Source organism: Mycetomoellerius zeteki, unplaced genomic scaffold (genome assembly GCF_001594055.1).
Source record: "Mycetomoellerius zeteki isolate Tzet28-1 unplaced genomic scaffold, Tzet1.0 scaffold188, whole genome shotgun sequence".
Lineage (NCBI taxonomy): Eukaryota > Metazoa > Arthropoda > Insecta > Hymenoptera > Formicidae > Mycetomoellerius > Mycetomoellerius zeteki.
Genome location: NW_017256836.1, coordinates 1,152,588 through 1,171,987, shown reverse-complemented (window position 1 = coordinate 1,171,987; position 19,400 = coordinate 1,152,588). Strand labels below are relative to the sequence as shown.

Here is a 19,400-nt window from a genome sequence, read left to right as displayed (position 1 = left end):
GGTTTCGTATCTATTCAAGAAAATCAGATTCGAAAAATATCTTGCCTCTGATCCTGATATATATAATGGACATCGGGAAAAGTTACCTGAACTCAAGGGTCGCAGGCAGGAATTTCAAAATAAAATCTATGAAATATCCTCGGAAATATCTTTAATACCGGTCTAACGTACCTGTGTGATGTAGTTGATTTCTTCGTTTCATATATTTTTTATTCTATTCAATGTAATGTCATATATCTATCTTATATCTTACAAATTAAGTTATTATTATTATAACAATATTGTACATCAAAGTTTATTAAAATCTATGTATAAAATCTAATGTATAAAAAGCTTAAATAAATCTTTTATCATAATTTTATTATAATAAAAAATAAATTTTTAATCTAATGTGGCGAGATAGAAAATATATGTTTGTGTTCAATATCAGTAAAACATGCAAAATCTATTTCAATATATAGATACAAGATGTGCATGCATAATTGATGCATAATGCTAGCACGCACGAACAAGCAGAATATTACGTGCGGACATTAAATCCAGTTGCAACTTTCTCGTCGCTTTCTGGCGATTTTGTATTCCGTAGACTTCACCCTCGATTTCCTCGTCGTAAGACCGTCGCGTTAAAAAAATACGCATTCTGAATCGCGTCCGACATTTCACCTGGAAAGAATTGTCGGGGATGCACAGATGCCGTCTTGACTTCAAACGACATCGAAAGAAATACGCATGTATCATTTTAATTAAATTTTCATCACGTTAACTTTCGATAATTACGTAATGTAATAGCGTTGATAAATTATTAACTCCTTGAACAAAAAAATCGACAAATATTGAAAAATAGAAATTGAAAAATTAAATTTGCGCAACAATATTATCATCGATAAAATTAAGATCAGGGATTAAGAATCCCGAGGCAGAAAACGTACGAATTCACGGCAAGGTCAAAGAGAACTATCTTTATCTTGTTTTACATTCTAAATCCCTGATAAATGAACGTATGATTTACACAAAAGATAAATTTCTTTGCTATAAATGAATGGAACATTCACATGTCGACCAAATCTTTGCTCGCACGCAACAATGAATCGCTTCTCGATCATCGTTCTTTTGTGCCTTTACACTTCTTTCAAAATCGCTGAAAGTCAAACCACACCTACTTGCACGGAGATAGGTTCTTTCGAGATCTTCGATGGAACTTGCAGAAATTACTATATATGCGTGGATGATGGCGCGAATCTCAATCCAGTGATATTGTCGTGCGCCAATTCTTTCATATTCGTTGCTGATCAAGGTAGATGCGTGTCTGAAAGCACAGCTACGTGCCAACAAACGACAACAGCAGCACCATTGACCACAACCACCTCAGCACCACTCTGTAGTAGATACGGCAGATTCCCGATACAGGATGTGAATTGTAAGAGTTATTACTTATGCTACTGGAACGGCACCAATTACACTATAATGGATAATCTCTCGTGCCCGAATACGCTGGTATTCAATCCAACATCAGAAAAATGTGTATCGCCACAGACGTTCACATGTCAGGGATAACCACACATAAGGATAATAGAATATTACAATTATACTGCATACGTTTGTAGTCTATAAGATGCTAATGTACTTCTACAAAATCATCGTGTATCTTAATGTAAAAATATTATTAATTATTAAATTGTTTATCAAAATAAAAATACATATTTGCTAAAAGTGATATTCTTCCTGATTATAATAAATACATATCCGTTGATAAATAAATAATTGAGTATGATAAATAAAAATGTGTTAAATATATAAAAAATACTGTATCAATAATAATAATATTCAATAAACGGAGAGATTAAAATAAAAGCGCGAATGTAATTATGTATCATTATAAATCATAAACGAATTTTCGACATGTATTATAGACTGATAGAAAAATAATAAAGCGATCAGCGAATACCGCGCATTTAACAGCCATTTTATTACCCAACACATTATTTTCAACTTAATGGAAACAATAAAAGTACGTAACAATTTCTCGTTAGCACGATCCATTACAGACACGATTCAGTCAATACAATTACGATTGCCAATGCAAACTGCTATTCACGATTAATTATTTTCGAACGTTATGAATGCGCAAGCTATAATCATTCACACGATAATCACGCGTTTACAACTTTAAAGATGATTAAATATAAATATCAACTTCTTCCTATCCATGAAAATCAAACATATTAACAGTATTGTAAAAATAATATGTGAAAATTATACTAATGTACGGATAAATTTTTATTTCACAAAATAATTATATTCCTTTTATAATTTGATTTCTTTTTTAAATGTATTATATTTGTCTGGAAATTTGTATACATTTATATAAATAAAAAGCACTAATAATCTGTTATCTGCCGTATTTTAAAAGACAATTTAATATGTATTGTAAAGTTTTTTGTAACATACATTTACACATGTGATTAAATTATAATGTACAGTAAGGCTTATACATACAACGTAATTTCTCATTTCAGCTTCATTGAAATCTTTTGACATTACAAAATGGCAAAATAAAACTTAATCTTGCCATACATCTCAAGAAAGAACTTTGTACAGTGTGAATTCAGTGAAACTTCTAAGATTGCCACCCATTGGCGCCTCCTTGATCCTTTCATTTGACCAGTGTCCAACTTCTTCCGTGGCCGCTCTTCTTCTTCTCGATTGAACTCTGCTATCACTGGGATTCGCTAAAATACCCAACAAATTTGTTTTGACGGCTTCTTTAATGTTATTGATTGAGGTGGAATTATTTTGCATTAATTGCGATGCCATATGCTGCAACCCGACTACAACATCTTCCTGTATTCCTGGTAATGTCTCTCGCACAACTTCCATTTTTGTTTCGTTGCTCATGTCGTTCCTTATCGAAGGTACTGTGCTTTCATTTCTTTCATTAGTTATATTTGTTTCATTAGTTGTATTTGTTTTTATATACATAGTGTTATTTGTTTCCTCCTCAGGTTTATATGTTGTCGTGATGAACTGTACATCTTCCTTTGTTATATTAATATCACGAGATTCCGAAGTGTTAGAAAGATCAACATCGCTGAGTGTTACCATTGTCGAAGGCATTGTACTTTGATTTTCTTCTTTAATTACATTTCTTTCACTTTCTGTATAATTGTTAATAGTTGTTTCCTCTTCGGAGTGATTTGCCGTTGTGGAAAGTTGTAAGCTGTAAGTTGTGTTTGTTAACTCAGGATGCTGAGTTTGTGAAATATTGAAAGCATCAACCGCAGAATCAGCGGAATCGTAAAGATTTTGTTGAACAAATTTATTTAGACCTTCCATTTCATTATCAAGACTTCTCCGTCTTCGTCTTCGAGATGATACGGGTTCTTGATATTCAGAATTATCAATTTTAGCATCATCGGATCTTGAAGTAAACTGTTCTGAGTTCAAATCCTCAAAATCAGTATTCGTAAATTCCAATTCTGAAGTACCACTGTCATCATTATCTGGTTCTTTGCTGATAAAATTTGAATCTTTTGTCAAATTTCCCAAGCTAGTACAATTTAACAATGCGCTTATGGTCTCCATATTGACGGAATCGTTCAAAGATTTCAATTGTTCGAGTAAATCAGGATCAAGATGACTTTCTGGATTCTCGTTCAGCGATAAGTGTTTCTCCACCTCGACCAAGTTGTGTTTCTCTTTGTTCTCATTAATATGCTCCAGGAGGATCTTGACCTTCAAAGACAGCTTATGTTGCGGCGTACTTGTAGTCGTGCTTCTTCGAGTGTCTATGATATGTTTAGCCGTCGACCTGCTGTCACCTTCTTGAGAGATCAACATGGTCGTTGCTACATTTGTGACAGTCGTGTGCTCAGTTATTTTTGTTTCCTCGGATGGAGGAACTTTTGGTGGACGAATCGTGTCAAATTTTGGTAGAAGTTTTTCACAATTTCCGAACTCGTCGCAGATTTCCGAACTAGGGCAATCCTCGGAGTTCTCGCATGAATAACTTACCTCGGCGCTTGTCACTGGTGGCAAAGTCGTTGATCTGACCTTCGTTGGCGACGTCGTTGTAATTGCGGAAATAAATTCTCTTTCCTTACTAGTCTTTAGCCCACCCATCGTCGTCTCTCCAATTGCAGCCTCTTCTTTGGTTTCCTCAGAGGTCACTTCTTCGGACGTTGATAATGATTCGATAATTACAGGTCCTGTTACACTTTTTGTCGAAATTGGCAATTCAGATAACTTATCGAAAATCCGATCAGGTTTACTGGGTTCTTTCGTGAATTCGATCAATTCTGGTGATTTCGCGGTTGTAATACCTAACTCAATACCAATTTCACTTGAAGTCACTATGCTCTCGCTTGAAGAAATATAGTCAACTTTTCCTAATTCTTCGCTTATCAGTATAGTAGAACTTTTACCTCTGTCTTCTTCGGACTTCGAGTATTCTTCCATACCTTCCGCACTAGGGCTTGTCATAATCTTTGTTTCCATTGAATTAGTTTCAATAGGTGCTCGCTCTGTTAATTGAGGCGTATATGCTTCCGAAGACTTTGTGAAAATATCTTTCGCGAATTCTAACGGAGTTGTCTCTTCAGTTACTACTTCAGAAATTATTTCTTCCTCTTCTTTCGATGTAGATAGAGATTCCGTGATCTCCTCTGATCTCTCCTCAATAGAAGGGTGAAATATCTCCTCTTTCGAAGTTATTTCTTTATCACTAATCGATGATGTTTTGGCTATCACAGCTGTTTCCGTCGTAGTTAATACTTCAATAACTTCTTCCGAAGATGTATCAGGTTTTTGCGTTAAACACGCTGGATCTGATGGATTCTCTTCGCAGTTTATCTTCTCCTGAAATGTAGTCGTTTTTTTAGGAAACGTTGTTGTTCTTCTAGATACTATTTCATCAGGTAATGTTAATAATTTTGTAGCTGTAGATAAATGATCTTCGACGCTCTCGCTTTCGGATTCGCTCTGCAACTTGGTGACTATTTCTTCAGTTGTGCTGAATTTATCGATTTTTGATACAATGCTAGGAGAAATCATAGTTGCTTCACAAGCGCCATTTTCACAGGGCAGTCCAGTAGTATATTCAGTCATAGACTCAGTGAGTGTACTACCGTCCGTACACTCCTCTTCAGTTGTCGTTGCCGTCAGTTGATGCATTTTAGGACTAACTTTGATCTCCACTCTCTTCTTAGGATTCTTTGAGCCGTCGTTCAATTCTACAATATTTTTACTGACCACCGGACCAACTCCGCATTTCACTTTTTTATGTTCCCAAGTGATAATATTACCCTCATGATTGACCGAGGTAAAATTAACAACCCTGCTGACCATCGTGTCTTCATCTATGACTTCGAATAAGGCCGTCTTACCAACTTCGGGATCGTTCGCCGTCAATTCACCCTCGAACCTTTTACATTCGAGATATCTTTCCGGTATGGTTGCTGAGTTCTCAAAAGAGATTGTGTACTCACGAATAACCAATCTCTTCGGCGGTCGAATAGTCTTATCCTCCTTGATAGTTGTCGTTTCGATCCAGCACAGAGTGATGTCCTCGCCCTCGTGAACACTGCTAGATTTTTTCACCTTGGAATTGTTGCCAACCACATCATGAAACTCCTTTTCCACGTTTATCGAACGGGCTGTTGTATTCGCGAAGAAGCTACTTGAGTACCTCTGATTCTTCTTTTTACCGCTCGCACAATTCGTTGAAACTTCTTCGTTGGCTATGTCTTCCAATGTCGTCTGTCCTGTGGCTGTCATAATATTTTCCGTCGTACTTTGCCTATGGCGATCATGGCGATGGTGTTTAACACGATGACGATTTTCGCCACCGAAGATATTCGCATTCATATTCATATTCACATTCTGATTTACATTGTTTGCCTTGCTGTGCAGAAAAAATAGAAGATCAAATAGTTAATAATAATGCAAAGATTGCAATATATTTCAAATTAATAGATTAATTGTGTCAATTAATTAATCTTTCAAAATTCTACTTATCTTCCTTTTTCATTATTTTTAGTATTATTGCAAGTTACATATATTTTATACTTTACTCTATGGCTGCGTTCCACTTAATGCTCGCAAACATCATTTATTCTTATTTAACATTTCATTAAACAACAAGGATAACATGATTCCATAAGCGTTGTGAGCGTTAAATGGAACGCAATCTATATAGACTTGTTTTATTGATTGTACTTTACTTTTGAATTGTGTCATCTTCGTCATTATCATCATTTTCGTTATCCTCGTTAGATTTAACATCCAATGTTTCCGCCTCTCTTATGGAACGAGAATCCGAGGAAGAATCATCTAAATCAATCTCTGATTTTTTCTCTTTGGATGCATCCTGCATCTGAAGATTTAAACAGATGCCAAAGAAAAGTTAATGAAAAGATTAAAAAGATTTGAAAAAAATAATTCAAATATAAAAACATGTACAAATTTTCATATTCAGAATCACAAATTTTTATTATCGCATAAAATTATTAGTATCAATACCCCACAATAAGAGATAATTAGAATTTATCTAAAAAAATCCACTTACGTTAACAATAAGTCAATGAATCCGAATCAAAGATGCAATTGCATGAAATGTGATTGATGAAGACATATCCGAAGCATCGTTTTATGACAGTGGTAATTATGTGATAAACGTGATAAACGATATAATATTCAAAACTGCTGCGTTTATCTATAAAATTATAAAAAATGGGAAAGCATAAATAAATTATAAAAATATAAAGATACAGTTCTTGAAAACATTCTTCAAAATTACTCTGAAAAGAAAGGTTTAACAAAAGTTTTATTGCATAAGATATTCCAAATAATCCAATGAAGATTTAAAAACATATAAAAATATAAAAACTATATACAAAAAAATTTCGAAAATGTAACAACAATACAGACAAATTAAAAAAAAACATTTCCATAAAATAAGCAAAACAGATTTATTATATAGGTTGTTCCACAATTATTGACAAAGCGCTCTTGTGTAGATAGAGCGGGCTAAATCGAGTCGAAAAGTTCTCTGCCGTTTTACAATTTTCGCAATAGTTAACAAGATATTAATTACTAAAAATCGCCGAATATTGGTATTCAATAATTTTTTACTCAAGTACTATCAACTTTGCAGAAAAACAGCAAGAGATAAAATTGTTTATTTTTTTTTCAAAGAGCTCTAAGAATTTTTTCACAATTTTTTATCAACTTTTTAGTACTGCATTTATCTATAATTTTCTTATTCGCAACTATTTTTACCAACATGAGAAAATGCGGTATTAAAAAGTTCTGAAAAAATTCTCAGACTTCTATGAGAAGAAAATAAACAACTTTTCTCACTTGTTATTTTTCTGTACAGTTTGTAATACTTGAGTAAAAAATTATTAAAAATTCTACCATTATTGGTAATTTTTAGTAATTAATATCTTGTTAATTCTTGTGAAAATTACAAAATGGTAAAGAACTTTTCAGTTTACTCCGCTCTACACAAAAACGCTTTGTCAATAATTACGGGACACCCTGTATATTAAATTTACACTAAATAAAAATATTCTATATGCAACTTATAATATAAATTTAAATAAATATAAACATAAAAATATATATTATATATCTACATACTTGATTTGATGAATAAGGAGCAAGTGGAACCGCAGCATTATGTCTAAACCAACAGCAAACCTGTTTTAATCAAATAAATATCCGTAATATTATATTGGCAAATATTATCACATTAACATTACTGAAGTAAATATCCTTTAATACTAATAATCGCGTAAATAAATTGAAATTAAAAGTAATACATATTTGTACAAGCCAATAAATAGTTTTTCAGAGATATATGAGAAAGTTTATGAAGACGTTCGATATCGCCTGGCGGCAATCATGTATCAAATTTAATTTAGAAAATGTCGGTTTCACAATTGATCCTCAATCAAACCATACAAGCTCGACGATATCTCGGCACGCGAGATTAACCAGTGAAACGACTGCACAGTGCGTCGGCACGAAAGTGAGAGTACTCAAGGAATAAAATATACACGAAAAAAAAGAATGGCAATGTTTCACTGAAACTAACAAAGAATTTAGTCCTAACATCAATATATATTGTATATATAATTATATATATACATAACGTTAAAATGAGAGAAATATAACTCGCTACAATACAATTAATTAATTCGACAAAATAAATAAAAAAATCCGTTAAACATAAAATGTAATATTCTTAATTAAAAATACTTTTATTTTTTGCTCTGATAATATTTTGTTTCTTCTTTACTTCAATAATACATTTTATATATATATATATATATATATATAAGAGAAATTCTAAGCAATTTTTTAAAATATTGGGCTAAAATTATTAATTTTTGTTTAGTCTGCTAATTTTTTAAAATCAATTAAATATTATTGTGAAGTGAAAACAGTATTCTGCTCTAAATTAAATTTTACATTTACATTACTTTTAAATAACTCGATTATATATAAATAGAGCACAAGAAAGTAACCTACCGCAAGAATGAAAAGGAAAATGTAAGGCGCGCGAACCAACATCGCCGCCAGAGTGTCACTTCTTTGTCCTTTTCAAATCTTCTTCTTTGTTTCGCAGTAAATATGACCTAAATTCAACACCAAGTCAGAACTCTTAGTTTTATCAACAAAATTCCTAATTTTTTACTGTTTGTATGCTAATCTACCTGACAATGTCAATAAGTCTAGTTGAATATTTAACTTCTAATTAAGAAGCGATCACCCAACAACTAAATCATGTTTCCCGAAAAGAAGGAGCCGCTGTTTGTCATTGGTACTGACCACGACGAGTAATCGAAAGTCCCGATGATGGCACGCTGACAGTAGCACCCGTCTGATGTTGAATCGAAGTCTGTTCTTATCGAGTGCCAACTCAGCTAGACCTAGCACCTTCGGTAAATGCGAGTCACCGCCCCCACCTGTCATCAAATTCTTCCAACCCCGCTTTTTAAACTCCCCCTATCCAGCATCTCGATTTTCCGGACTTGTTATCAACAGCAGCGACGTCTCGTCTCCTTGTTTCATATCTTAATTTCCTTAGTCGGTATTTTCTACATCATTCCAATGGATCGATCAATCGATTAAATACATATCACTCGTCCCGAATGAAATTGTTTGCCACCGTCGAAATAATTACCTTATGAAAAGTCTTACATGACTAAGTGACGATTGTTTCGTGAGGTTCGAATTAATCTAACACTTTGTACAACCTATTAACATTGTCAAACATTAGCATTAGGACAATAAAATAAAGCTTGTCATTCTCGTACTATCTATACAATAGTACCTTAAACTCAAATATCTGAATTTTTTATATTAAAGTATTTTATATTTAAATTCAACTATTATTAAAATTTAGGTTTAAAAGTTTTTTGGAGTTTTATAAGACCAATTCATAGATTTTCTTGGACTTATTAAGAGATTCTACATTTGCCTATATTCATTTCAATTTAATAGGCAATTGATAATTGATCGTGAAACATTTAATTTGAATGTCTTCGTTCGTTATGCACGATAAAGCTCTGTCGCTTTGTTCAACTTTATTCTCTATGTCAAGAAGAACAATTCATTCGTCGCATTTAAAAATTTAATGAATTGCAGTTGTTCCATGTCCTTGAATTATGGTAATGTAGATGCACGCTCAAAAAAGGCTCATGTTTTCTTGTATCTCATAATTGTGTGTGTGTGTGTGTGTGTGCATTTGGTAACTTACTTAAATATATATTACTTTTATGATAAAGATACCAAAATCTTCTTATAATTAGTCAAGTTTATTTATGCTCATATTGTTTTAAAATTTAATTACAATCAAAATGTAGAAATACTTGCAAAATCTCTTATGATCGCATAATAGACTATTTCATTTAGACAGATAAAAAGGTTTACAATTTTTTTTTATTTAGAGCATTATACAGAGCATTCTCTAATTTCTAATAAGGAGTAGATTAGCAACTCTCGTCCAACACAATAGAAATATATTCTTGGTGAATAAGCACATAGGAAAATTAATAAAACTGTCCTTTTTGCAATAATAATTAACGTTTATCCTCTCCCTTTTACTCTTTTCTCTCCTTATATTGCTATCATCAACTGGCGACGATGCGATCGCTCGTTACCTGTATGTTACGCAGCTTCATCTATTGTGCATTGAGAGAAGTAAAGCTCGCTTTATATGTTCCTTTGTCTCGTTGATCGTTTTATTGCTACTGACGCCGAGATGCAATAATTTACGGACCATCGCTCGCAAATGTTGTGATCTCTGAGCCCCAGAATCGCTGATGTCAGTTTCCGACTTTACAATGTCATTTCACCTTACAGCGGAAGTTCTTCTGCGAGGAAGCACCATAAGTTAAGTATACTTCACGAAGAACTAGGTAAAGTGGATTAAAATCTTTTTTAACTTCTTTATTTATTTATATTATTGTTGAAAAATGTTTTTAAACCTATATTTAAATATTCTATTATACTTATGAGATAAAGAAATACATAAGAAATAATTCTAATTCCTAATTTTGATACATATATATATATATGTGTATATAAGTTAAAAATTTTTTTGTTTTTAAACCTTTCCTTTGCATCATTGTGGTAATCATGAGAATAAAAGAAATGATCAGAATATTTTTTTTAATCCTTATATTTGTATTTTATATCTAATTACTTCCACTTTATAAATGCCAGTCAACGTCACATTGTCATATAAAAATATAATTTATTAACAATAATTATAACAGTGTCAACAACCTGCGTAATATGAACGACTCGATAATTTAACCGAATAATCGCGATCAGATTAACTCGATGATTTTAAGTGGTTTGCGGCGATCGTTATTCGCCGAGCGCCCTGCTCGATCGTTTTCGTTTTGATTTGACGTTGCATGCTAGGCGGAAAAGGTCAGAGCAAGACGGTTGTCAACATGGGCTCGGGAAATAGAAAAGGAAAAAGTGTGTAAGATTGCGTGCATGCGCGAAATCGTAAAACTATTGCGCAAGGTGTTAGTCGGATCACAAATGCCGAAATGGAAAACGGGGATAGCGTGTGCTTTGGTGTGTACGAGATTGATTAGAATTGAGAATTTACGATTCCCACATATGCCGCTTATAACTTCTGTGATTACCTCGCACCGCTATAATCATCGATATTAGCAATGACACAGCAGTGTTTTTCGCTATATTCTTGTTCCCCTCTAAGAAACTCCTTTGTAGCTGTTTCTATAGAACGTCTTAAATCATTTGGTCATATCTATAATCGCCTTCCTATCACCGCAGAATAATTAACACATAAAAATTAATATATTCTCTTCTCTTCTTTCTCTCTTTGAATTACATGTATAATAAACACAAATCAATCATAATATAAATTTTTTATCGCTTATAACAAATTCTAATTATTTCCATTTTGTTGAAACTGGATAAAGACATTAGCTAATGAAACATGGATGCATTCTAAGGATGTTACACAACTATTGGAATAACGTTTCAATATATTATATCATAGCTGTCGCAAAAGCATTTTGCAGTAAAACGAAACTTTACGTAAGGTCCAGAAAACAGGAGCTAGACTGTCGCGTGCATGTCTACAGGTAACTTGTACAGATATATTCGTACATAATTGGAACCTTGAGCCAAAATTCTCTTGCCTAATATCCCAGTGAAAGGAATATTTCTCTCATATAATAGTATTTCCACAGGAATAGTGCAGTTTCGATTAGTATCGCTTACTGCGAATGACACTTTTATAAGAGATATGGTGAATTAGTAATTTATATATAAAAAATTCAAAATAAAATATCGTATAGTTAATTACTACATTTATTACATGTGAGATTTACTAATTTGTGGTAACTTCAATTTGTTTCAAGAAGATATAAAAAATTTCTTTAAATAATAAAAAGATTCCATAGTAAAGTAAATTTCTTACGTATTTTTACATTATTTCTATACTTCTATTGCCATTAACATTAACAAATAAATAATGTGGTTTATAATTGTTTGTGTGGTAATACTCATAAAAATTTTGTGCGATTGGCGTCGCCCATCAACATTTCCTCCAGGTAAACTATATTTTATCTCAATCATATTCAATAAAAAATCAGATTTATTTAAAAATTATATTTAGGGGAGAGTTGCCGAATGCGTACTGGTCGCCTAAATTGTACCTTATCAATATTTTATATTATTAGTTAATATAGGCAATATTTAGTAACAATAATATAAAATATATGAGAAATGAGTAATATAGACAAAAATATAATAGCTCTTACATCTTGTTTTATGGATGTTAGCAGCGTTTTAAAAAATCAGATACATCTGATATTAATTTTTAATCAACTTTTTCTAAATCGTACCATCAAAAGATAAGGCTGATAACTGACAATAATAAAACTAATAATTGATATCAATATAAATATCAAATGCAAAAATAAATATAAGCAAATTTATTTTTGTGTCATTTGTTTTTTTATTATTGTTATTTATAATAATTATAAAATATTTGATTTTCTTCAATAAATTATTAAAATTAGGTATTAATTAATTATTAGGTATTAGTTAATGATTTCTTTTATTAATCTCTTATATTTTTAATTGTTTTCATTCATAAATTCAATACTTTCAAAGGAAATATGATAAAAAATACCTATAGGTACGATTTAGGCGACCGGTTGCCTAAATCGTACCTTTTGCAGCATGTTACAAAAAGATTTATAACAAATTAATTTGTTATTGGTGGAAAGTTAAACATGTAATAATAAGCGTCCAAAACCTCAAGCTACAATTTCTAATGTTCATTTGCATATAAAACAGTGCCAAATGGAAAATATAATAAAAAATAGGTTAAGTGGTACGCATTCGGCAACTTTCCCCTATATGGTAATTCTAAAAATACTTGTGTTATTTTTATTGCTATGTTTATAACTCTTAATAATTTTTTACATATGCGTCACCTTTTATAAAAATAATAATTAATTGTATGAATAAAACGAAGTTTTATTTTCTTTTTTTATGAAAATAAATGAATTATTGATATTTATATATTCTTCAAGAAATATAATACAAAAAATACTTTTATTTTATGCTTTTATTTCAAACAAACATTTTTTTGAAACTTCTATTTTTTATGAACATTTTTGCTTTGCAACTCAATATTCTATATTGTCTCGCAATTTATGAATATATATAAGATATTCTATTCGAGGACCCCGTGGTCTGCCGATCGTGGGAAACATACTCGACGTAAAACGTCTGGTCGACGAGACGAAGTTTTATTCTCATGCCTGGTGTCGGTTAGCCGACATCTACGGACCTATCGTCGGTTTAAAACTCGGCATAGCCGAACCGCTGATCATTGTTTCCGGTAAGGATGCGGTAATTGAAATGATGAGTCGATCTCAGTTTGACGGCAGACCTAATGGATTTATACATAAACTTCGGACGGGAGGTGAACGGAGGGGTGTATTATTCACCGATGGCGATATCTGGCGAGATCAAAGAAGGTACTTCATATACGATTACTATTTAAAGCTTTTCAAAAATCGTTTGATTTAATCTAATGCATAAAATATGCCTTTGTGTGATACAAATATAAATTAACGATAAAACATTATATTGAATAATTTTTTTCAATAAATATTACATTTCTGTATGAATTATATCAATAACTTTTGTTTAACAATTTCATGATTTTCAACGAAATTTTTTAAGAGATTAAATAAATTTTTAAAATATTATTATTGTTATATTATTTTCTTCAAATTATGTCTTATTACAAATTATTCAGATTTGTTCTGAGAACATTGAAAGAATTTGGATTCGGAAATGTTACGATGGAGGATATAATATTAAACGATGCGGTTTCCTTAACAAGTACGATAGAATCGCTGGCTAAATTGGGACCCATCACCAATTTGTACAATATTACCTCCATAGCTGTTCTTAATAGTTTATGGACATTAGTCGCTGGAACAAAGTACGCTGTAAAGTTATTGTAAATTATATTCAAAACTATGTAATTAAAAATAACACAAGACATATTGTTGTAGATTTGACTTGGATAATCCGAAATTAACAGAGATTTTATCAGTAGTAAACGAGATTGTAAGAAATACCAACGTCACCGGCGGCATATTAACTCACTTACCATTTTTAAGATATATTATTCCAGGATTAACCGGATTTACCGTACTAAATCAAAGATTGACACGAATGTGGCAATTCATCAAGGTAATGCAATATTCCTCTGTAATATAATTTCTATATATTTTTAGATATAAGTATAAGATATCCTTATAAACAGAATAAAATATCGTCTTTCAGACCGAAATAATGAAGCACAAACAAACTAGAACACATGGCGAGTTCAGAGATTTTATCGATGTTTACCTAGCGGAAATGGACACCAAGCAATCAAGCTCTACTATATCGTCTTTTGATGGTACACATTTTTTATGTACATTGTGTCTTAATGTACATAATTATATAAACGAGAAATTTTTTTTACGTATAATGGAAGTGTATATATTGAAATATACATTACATTTTCCATCAATCGTTATAAGATTTTTAATATAGAGATTATTAGATTTCCGTACATCATAATTTATAAAAACAGAATAGTATTAAACGAAAAAAACAGGAAAACATTATTTTTTAGTATTTTATTTTAATAATACTGCAATAAATCTGTATATTATATTGTGTAGTTTTCTCATGATAAAAATAAAAAAATTGCATAAATATTTTTTAACGTATAATACATAGATAACACAAATTATATATTGTTGTTTCCAGAAGAACAATTAATTAGCATTGTAAAAGATCTTTTTACCGCTGGAGTGGAAACGACAAAAAACACAATTGGTTTCATAATTTCGTATCTTGTGGTGAACCAGGATGTGCAAAGAAAAGTACATGAAGAAATCGATAGAGTGCTCGGAATGGAAATTCTACCTCGTATAGTATACAAAAATCGGTACGAATAAAACATTGCTTGGCATATTATATTAATATTAAAATTATTTCATTCGCAGACAAATCTGTTGCGTAGATACACTACTAAAAATTTTCAGATTGCCGTACTTGAATGCAACAATAGCGGAAGTAACGAGACTGGCGAACGTCGGTCCTACTTCAATTCCTCATCGGGCTATGACTGACTCCACTCTACTGGGCTATGAGATAAAAAAGAATTATACTTTGCTGGCTAATTTGCGAAGCGTACATATGGACGAGCAGCATTGGGGCGATCCAAAGGAGTTTCGGCCTGAAAGATTTATTAATGACAAAGGAGAGTATGTCGAGGATCCCTGGTTAATACCGTTCGGCTTAGGTAAAGAAAAATACAAATATTTCATTTGGCAATACTGAAAATTATAACATTTACGATTTATAGGTCATAGAAAGTGCTTGGGCGAGATCTTGGCGAGAAACAACATATTCCTGTTCACTGCGTGTCTATTACAGAAATTTCAGTTCGTGTTACCTTCAGGACACCCCGATCCTATTTTAGAAGGTGTCGACGGTTTTACAATCGCTCCACCTCACCTAAGTGTTGTTGTTATCAAAAGAAAATAACTGCTTAATTATAATAATGCGCCCGTACGCAATGTATGATCGCAATAAAATCTATACAACATGATATTTTATATAGCAAAGAAATAATTGTAATTTATATCATTTTATAATAGTTCAGTAGAAATAATAAAATAGTTTCATGCTATTTTTCAGAAGGATTGCGATGATTAATCATTATTCTTTTTTACAATAGCGATTATCTTTATTTTATTTTTAAATACAAGTTTCTATCTCAAGTAATGTTAGAAGACTCTATTTACAATTAATATACAAGTAACATGTTTTTCTATTCACATGAGAAATGCTTACAAGAAGTCTTTTTACTACGTCCGATATAATATTCAAAGAAACGTTATTATTCATTTTCGTCGTTGGCCACTTGTACATTTAGCATAATTCAAAATGTCGAACCAATCACATAATTGTTTTCTTTCGCTTCATATCGAACGTTATGAATGATGGAAGACAACAGAATCCAAATAAAAAGTCTTACCAAATCTTCACGAAATAACTACATATAATATTTTTCAGTTTCGATGTTTCGAGTCATCAGGCGAATTAACCAGAAAATTATCGCAAAGATTATTTATCTCAAAAAAATTAATTAGTATGTCATAACGCGAAATTTAAAGTTGAGAATTGAATAGTTTTTCGCAGTAAACAAAATATATATTTGTATATACAATCAAAAGATACATGACTGACACAAATGTCAGTTCTGATTAATGTAATTTCTATGAAAGAATATACACTTGCAATACGCAGACGTCAATAATTATAGAGTAGAAATATGTTCCGTATAATCGGACGTATAATATAGTATAAATGTATAGAGAGAAATCGTTATACGTCATGAGAGAGAGAAATTCCAAGAAGTTCTATTTACACTAAGAATTTGGAGATTCGTATGGTCCACAAAGATGCAACTTTTCTTTATGATAGTGTCAAAAGTAATAATGTCAAAAATGTACATAATCATCATGATCCAACAATGATCAATCGGAACTTTAGATGACAACATTCTCGGTGGTATGGTACAAACACTTTAAAGTTTTAATAAATTTATACGATCACTGGCTGATATATTTAAAGGAAGCCATTAGTCAGATTAACAATTAACACATATATAATATCGATAATTAACACAACGAAATAACAAAATCACTACGACCTGACAATTGCGACGAATATAAAAAAAATTGATCCGTAACAAAAACACAAATATAAATAATTACCTAAATATATATTTTTTTTTTCGGTGTTAATACCAAACCACGACGCGAAGTAATCTCATATATATAGATTGTTAACCATCAACTATCTCATAGAATCAACGGTTTCAGAACCATCATAATTCATATGAGTCTAACAATAAATCCGACGATATCCAGTTAAACTTCAAAAACATGACACAATATCTCAAAAATTTTTCCTATTATTTACATTCCTCGTTTAGGAAAGCCATCGACAATGTCTGATCCGCATGTCAAGATCATTCACAGCCTCGTAATCAGCTTCATTGTCATCTTATAATTTGATCACGAATAATTGAATCTAGAACCTGCCAGGCGGCACTATTTTGGTAAAATGTTTCGAAAAAATTTACATGCAGAAAAATTAATATTTTTTTAAATTTTTTAAAATATTTTTTGCAAAATTAATATAAAATTTAATTTTTTAATAGTTTAATTTTTAAAAAGCAAAATTAAATTGATGTATATAAATTAATCCCAGTAGCAATTTATTGTCGATGTATCGATTAAATGTTGGAGCATTAAATCAATATTGTGCCAATAAATTGTATTACTAGAGAATTGTATTAATCATAAAGATATCAAATCTTTATAACCAAAAAAATGGAAACGTCCATCAATAAATATTAAACCTATTTTTTATAATATAATTTTTGAAACGGCATGTAAATTTCTTAGAAACACCGTTTATATTATCAGAATTACTTTACAGAATTAGAGAGATTTCAAATATATATAGAGGAAAGTCGCCGATACTGACACAGGTCTTCTAAAGGATACCTCCTTATTTCTCAGAAACTAATTATTGCACTTCATTAATACTAATAAAATCATGATCTGTTTAGCTAAAGAAGTACAAACTCATAATTCATATATTTGTGGCTTATTTCTATACCAAATCAGCTAAAAACAAATTCTATGAATCCGAGAAGAAAATTCTTACCGTGCTTTTTTGCAAATTGCGTAATTAAAATAATAGTGACTGTATTATTGATAATATTATGCCATTTTAAATGTTTATAATATAAATTAAATTTTCTTTACAGAATAGGATATATCTTTATTTATAGAATAGGAATGTTGGCATTATTGCCTACTATGTCAATTTTGGAGCCCATTTTGTCAGACGCTCATTTTTGCATAACTTACGAAAAACTTAATTATTGCAAAATTGCAAACAGTATTATAAAAACTACTTATACCATCTGATAGAAGACACTTTTTGGTTTGTATTTATGTTTTTGAAGTTGTATTTTTACCTTTTGTTTAAGAAATATTGTCTAAAAACAAAGTGATATGTCGATATCGGTGATCTTCCTCTATATATATATGTACATATTTATATCAAAGATATATATATGTGTGTATGTGTGTGTGATATTGCAACATTGCACGTTCCTCTTTGTTGCACAAAAGACCGATAATCGACGAGAGCACTAAATTATTCTGCACAATTCACAAACTGTTTCTATTTCCAAGCAATAAATTCTTGACTCGAATTGATTCGAGACTAGATGATATCCCGCCTACGCGAACCTCAAGACGACAATGCCAGACCCAATCGTGCGAAAACCATTTCCTTTCTTAGCCGCGTGATCTCCCAATAAACGTCATGAACTGCAGATTAAAAAATTCTATTATTAGCAAAAAAGTAAAAATTAGTTTTAATTCTTAATATTTTTTTATCATTTCCAATATTTAACTCCATAATTATGTACACGAGAAGCCATATTTGTCCGAAAGTCTATCCAATCAGCACACCAAAAAAAAAATATTAAAAAAATATTTTTTTAATATGGTATTTTTATTAAATATTTTTATGTTAAAAATAGATATTACAAAACATTTTAAAAACATTGTTTGCTGATTGGGTAACTCCTATAAAGAGTTCATGATAAATATAAACAATGTATTTAAAAAATGTATAAAATTTTCTAATAAATTGTTAAACTACAGTTTGTTATGCGCTTTAATAAGATTTATCTTTATTATTATGCTTAAGACATTCCACTCAAGTTTGAAAGACGTACCTGAGCTCTTGACGAGACCACGCTCGATGTATCTCAGATAATTAAGAAAGTCACACACTGCTATAATCTACAAGAAAACACATAATTTCTTACAAAAATGACTTTTAAAGGTAACTTTAAAGTAAATTTAAATAATAGTTATATGTAGAACTTACTCGATTGCGACAGATCTGCGAAATACATTGCCACTGATTTTCTTGATCACCAAGTCGCATACGATAGTGACATTGCCGTGGTGCTTCCAACAGCGCACATTTCCTGTAATCGAAATATTATCATTGTTTCATATACAAAAGTTTTTTAGAAAAATATCTTAAATGATAGTATAATAAACAATAATATGTAATTTTCCAGCTATTGTTGCAGCGACTTCACGATCTTACGAATTACAGTGCAGTGTTATTAGATGCGTTACAGAAACGTATAGTTGCGAAGATCCAAGAATAGTACAGCAATATATTAACGCATCAAAAAAATTATAAATATATTGCAAATT

General features: G+C 31.2%; 4 protein-coding genes across 8 annotated transcripts in view; 2 read left to right on the top strand and 2 right to left on the bottom strand.

The window, feature by feature from the left end:
• Window positions 1-1,068: 1,068 nt before the first annotated feature.
• LOC108721909 (probable endochitinase) lies at window positions 1,069-1,686 on the top strand. The gene has a single exon (XM_018446711.1). The coding sequence runs from the start codon at window positions 1,084-1,086 to the stop codon at window positions 1,552-1,554; it is 471 nt and encodes a 156-aa protein (XP_018302213.1). The 5' UTR covers window positions 1,069-1,083; the 3' UTR covers window positions 1,555-1,686.
• A 725-nt stretch (window positions 1,687-2,411) lies between these two features.
• LOC108721951 (uncharacterized) lies at window positions 2,412-8,960 on the bottom strand. Its single transcript, XM_018446799.1, has 5 exons — window positions 8,718-8,960; window positions 8,533-8,639; window positions 7,639-7,698; window positions 6,219-6,370; window positions 2,412-5,899 (listed from the first exon to the last, which is right to left on the bottom strand). Exons 2-5 carry the CDS (start codon window positions 8,572-8,574, stop codon window positions 2,578-2,580), a joined length of 3,576 nt encoding a protein of 1,191 aa, XP_018302301.1. The 5' UTR covers window positions 8,575-8,639; window positions 8,718-8,960; the 3' UTR covers window positions 2,412-2,577.
• A 3,065-nt stretch (window positions 8,961-12,025) lies between these two features.
• LOC108721900 (methyl farnesoate epoxidase) lies at window positions 12,026-15,668 on the top strand. Of its 2 annotated transcripts, none has more exons than XM_018446698.1 (8): window positions 12,026-12,104; window positions 13,247-13,544; window positions 13,829-14,017; window positions 14,091-14,271; window positions 14,365-14,482; window positions 14,842-15,019; window positions 15,117-15,376; window positions 15,440-15,668. In XM_018446698.1, the coding sequence occupies exons 1-8, from the start codon at window positions 12,026-12,028 to the stop codon at window positions 15,619-15,621; spliced, it is 1,485 nt and encodes a 494-aa protein (XP_018302200.1). In that variant the 3' UTR covers window positions 15,622-15,668. The 2 variants fall into 2 exon arrangements, with proteins under 2 accessions (XP_018302200.1, XP_018302199.1); XM_018446697.1 differs by having other exon boundaries at window positions 14,839-15,019.
• A 2,436-nt stretch (window positions 15,669-18,104) lies between these two features.
• LOC108721948 (guanine nucleotide exchange factor for Rab-3A) overlaps window positions 18,105-19,400 on the bottom strand; it is a 28,420-nt gene continuing 27,124 nt past the window's right edge. For all 4 annotated transcript variants that reach the window (XM_018446791.1, XM_018446793.1, XM_018446790.1 and 1 more), the window contains exons 7-9: window positions 19,060-19,162; window positions 18,905-18,971; window positions 18,105-18,491 (exon numbers count right to left, since the gene is read on the bottom strand). In XM_018446791.1, coding sequence (XP_018302293.1) covers window positions 18,412-18,491; window positions 18,905-18,971; window positions 19,060-19,162 — 250 coding nt within the window. In that variant the 3' untranslated portion in view covers window positions 18,105-18,411. The remainder of the gene's footprint in view (window positions 18,492-18,904; window positions 18,972-19,059; window positions 19,163-19,400) is intronic.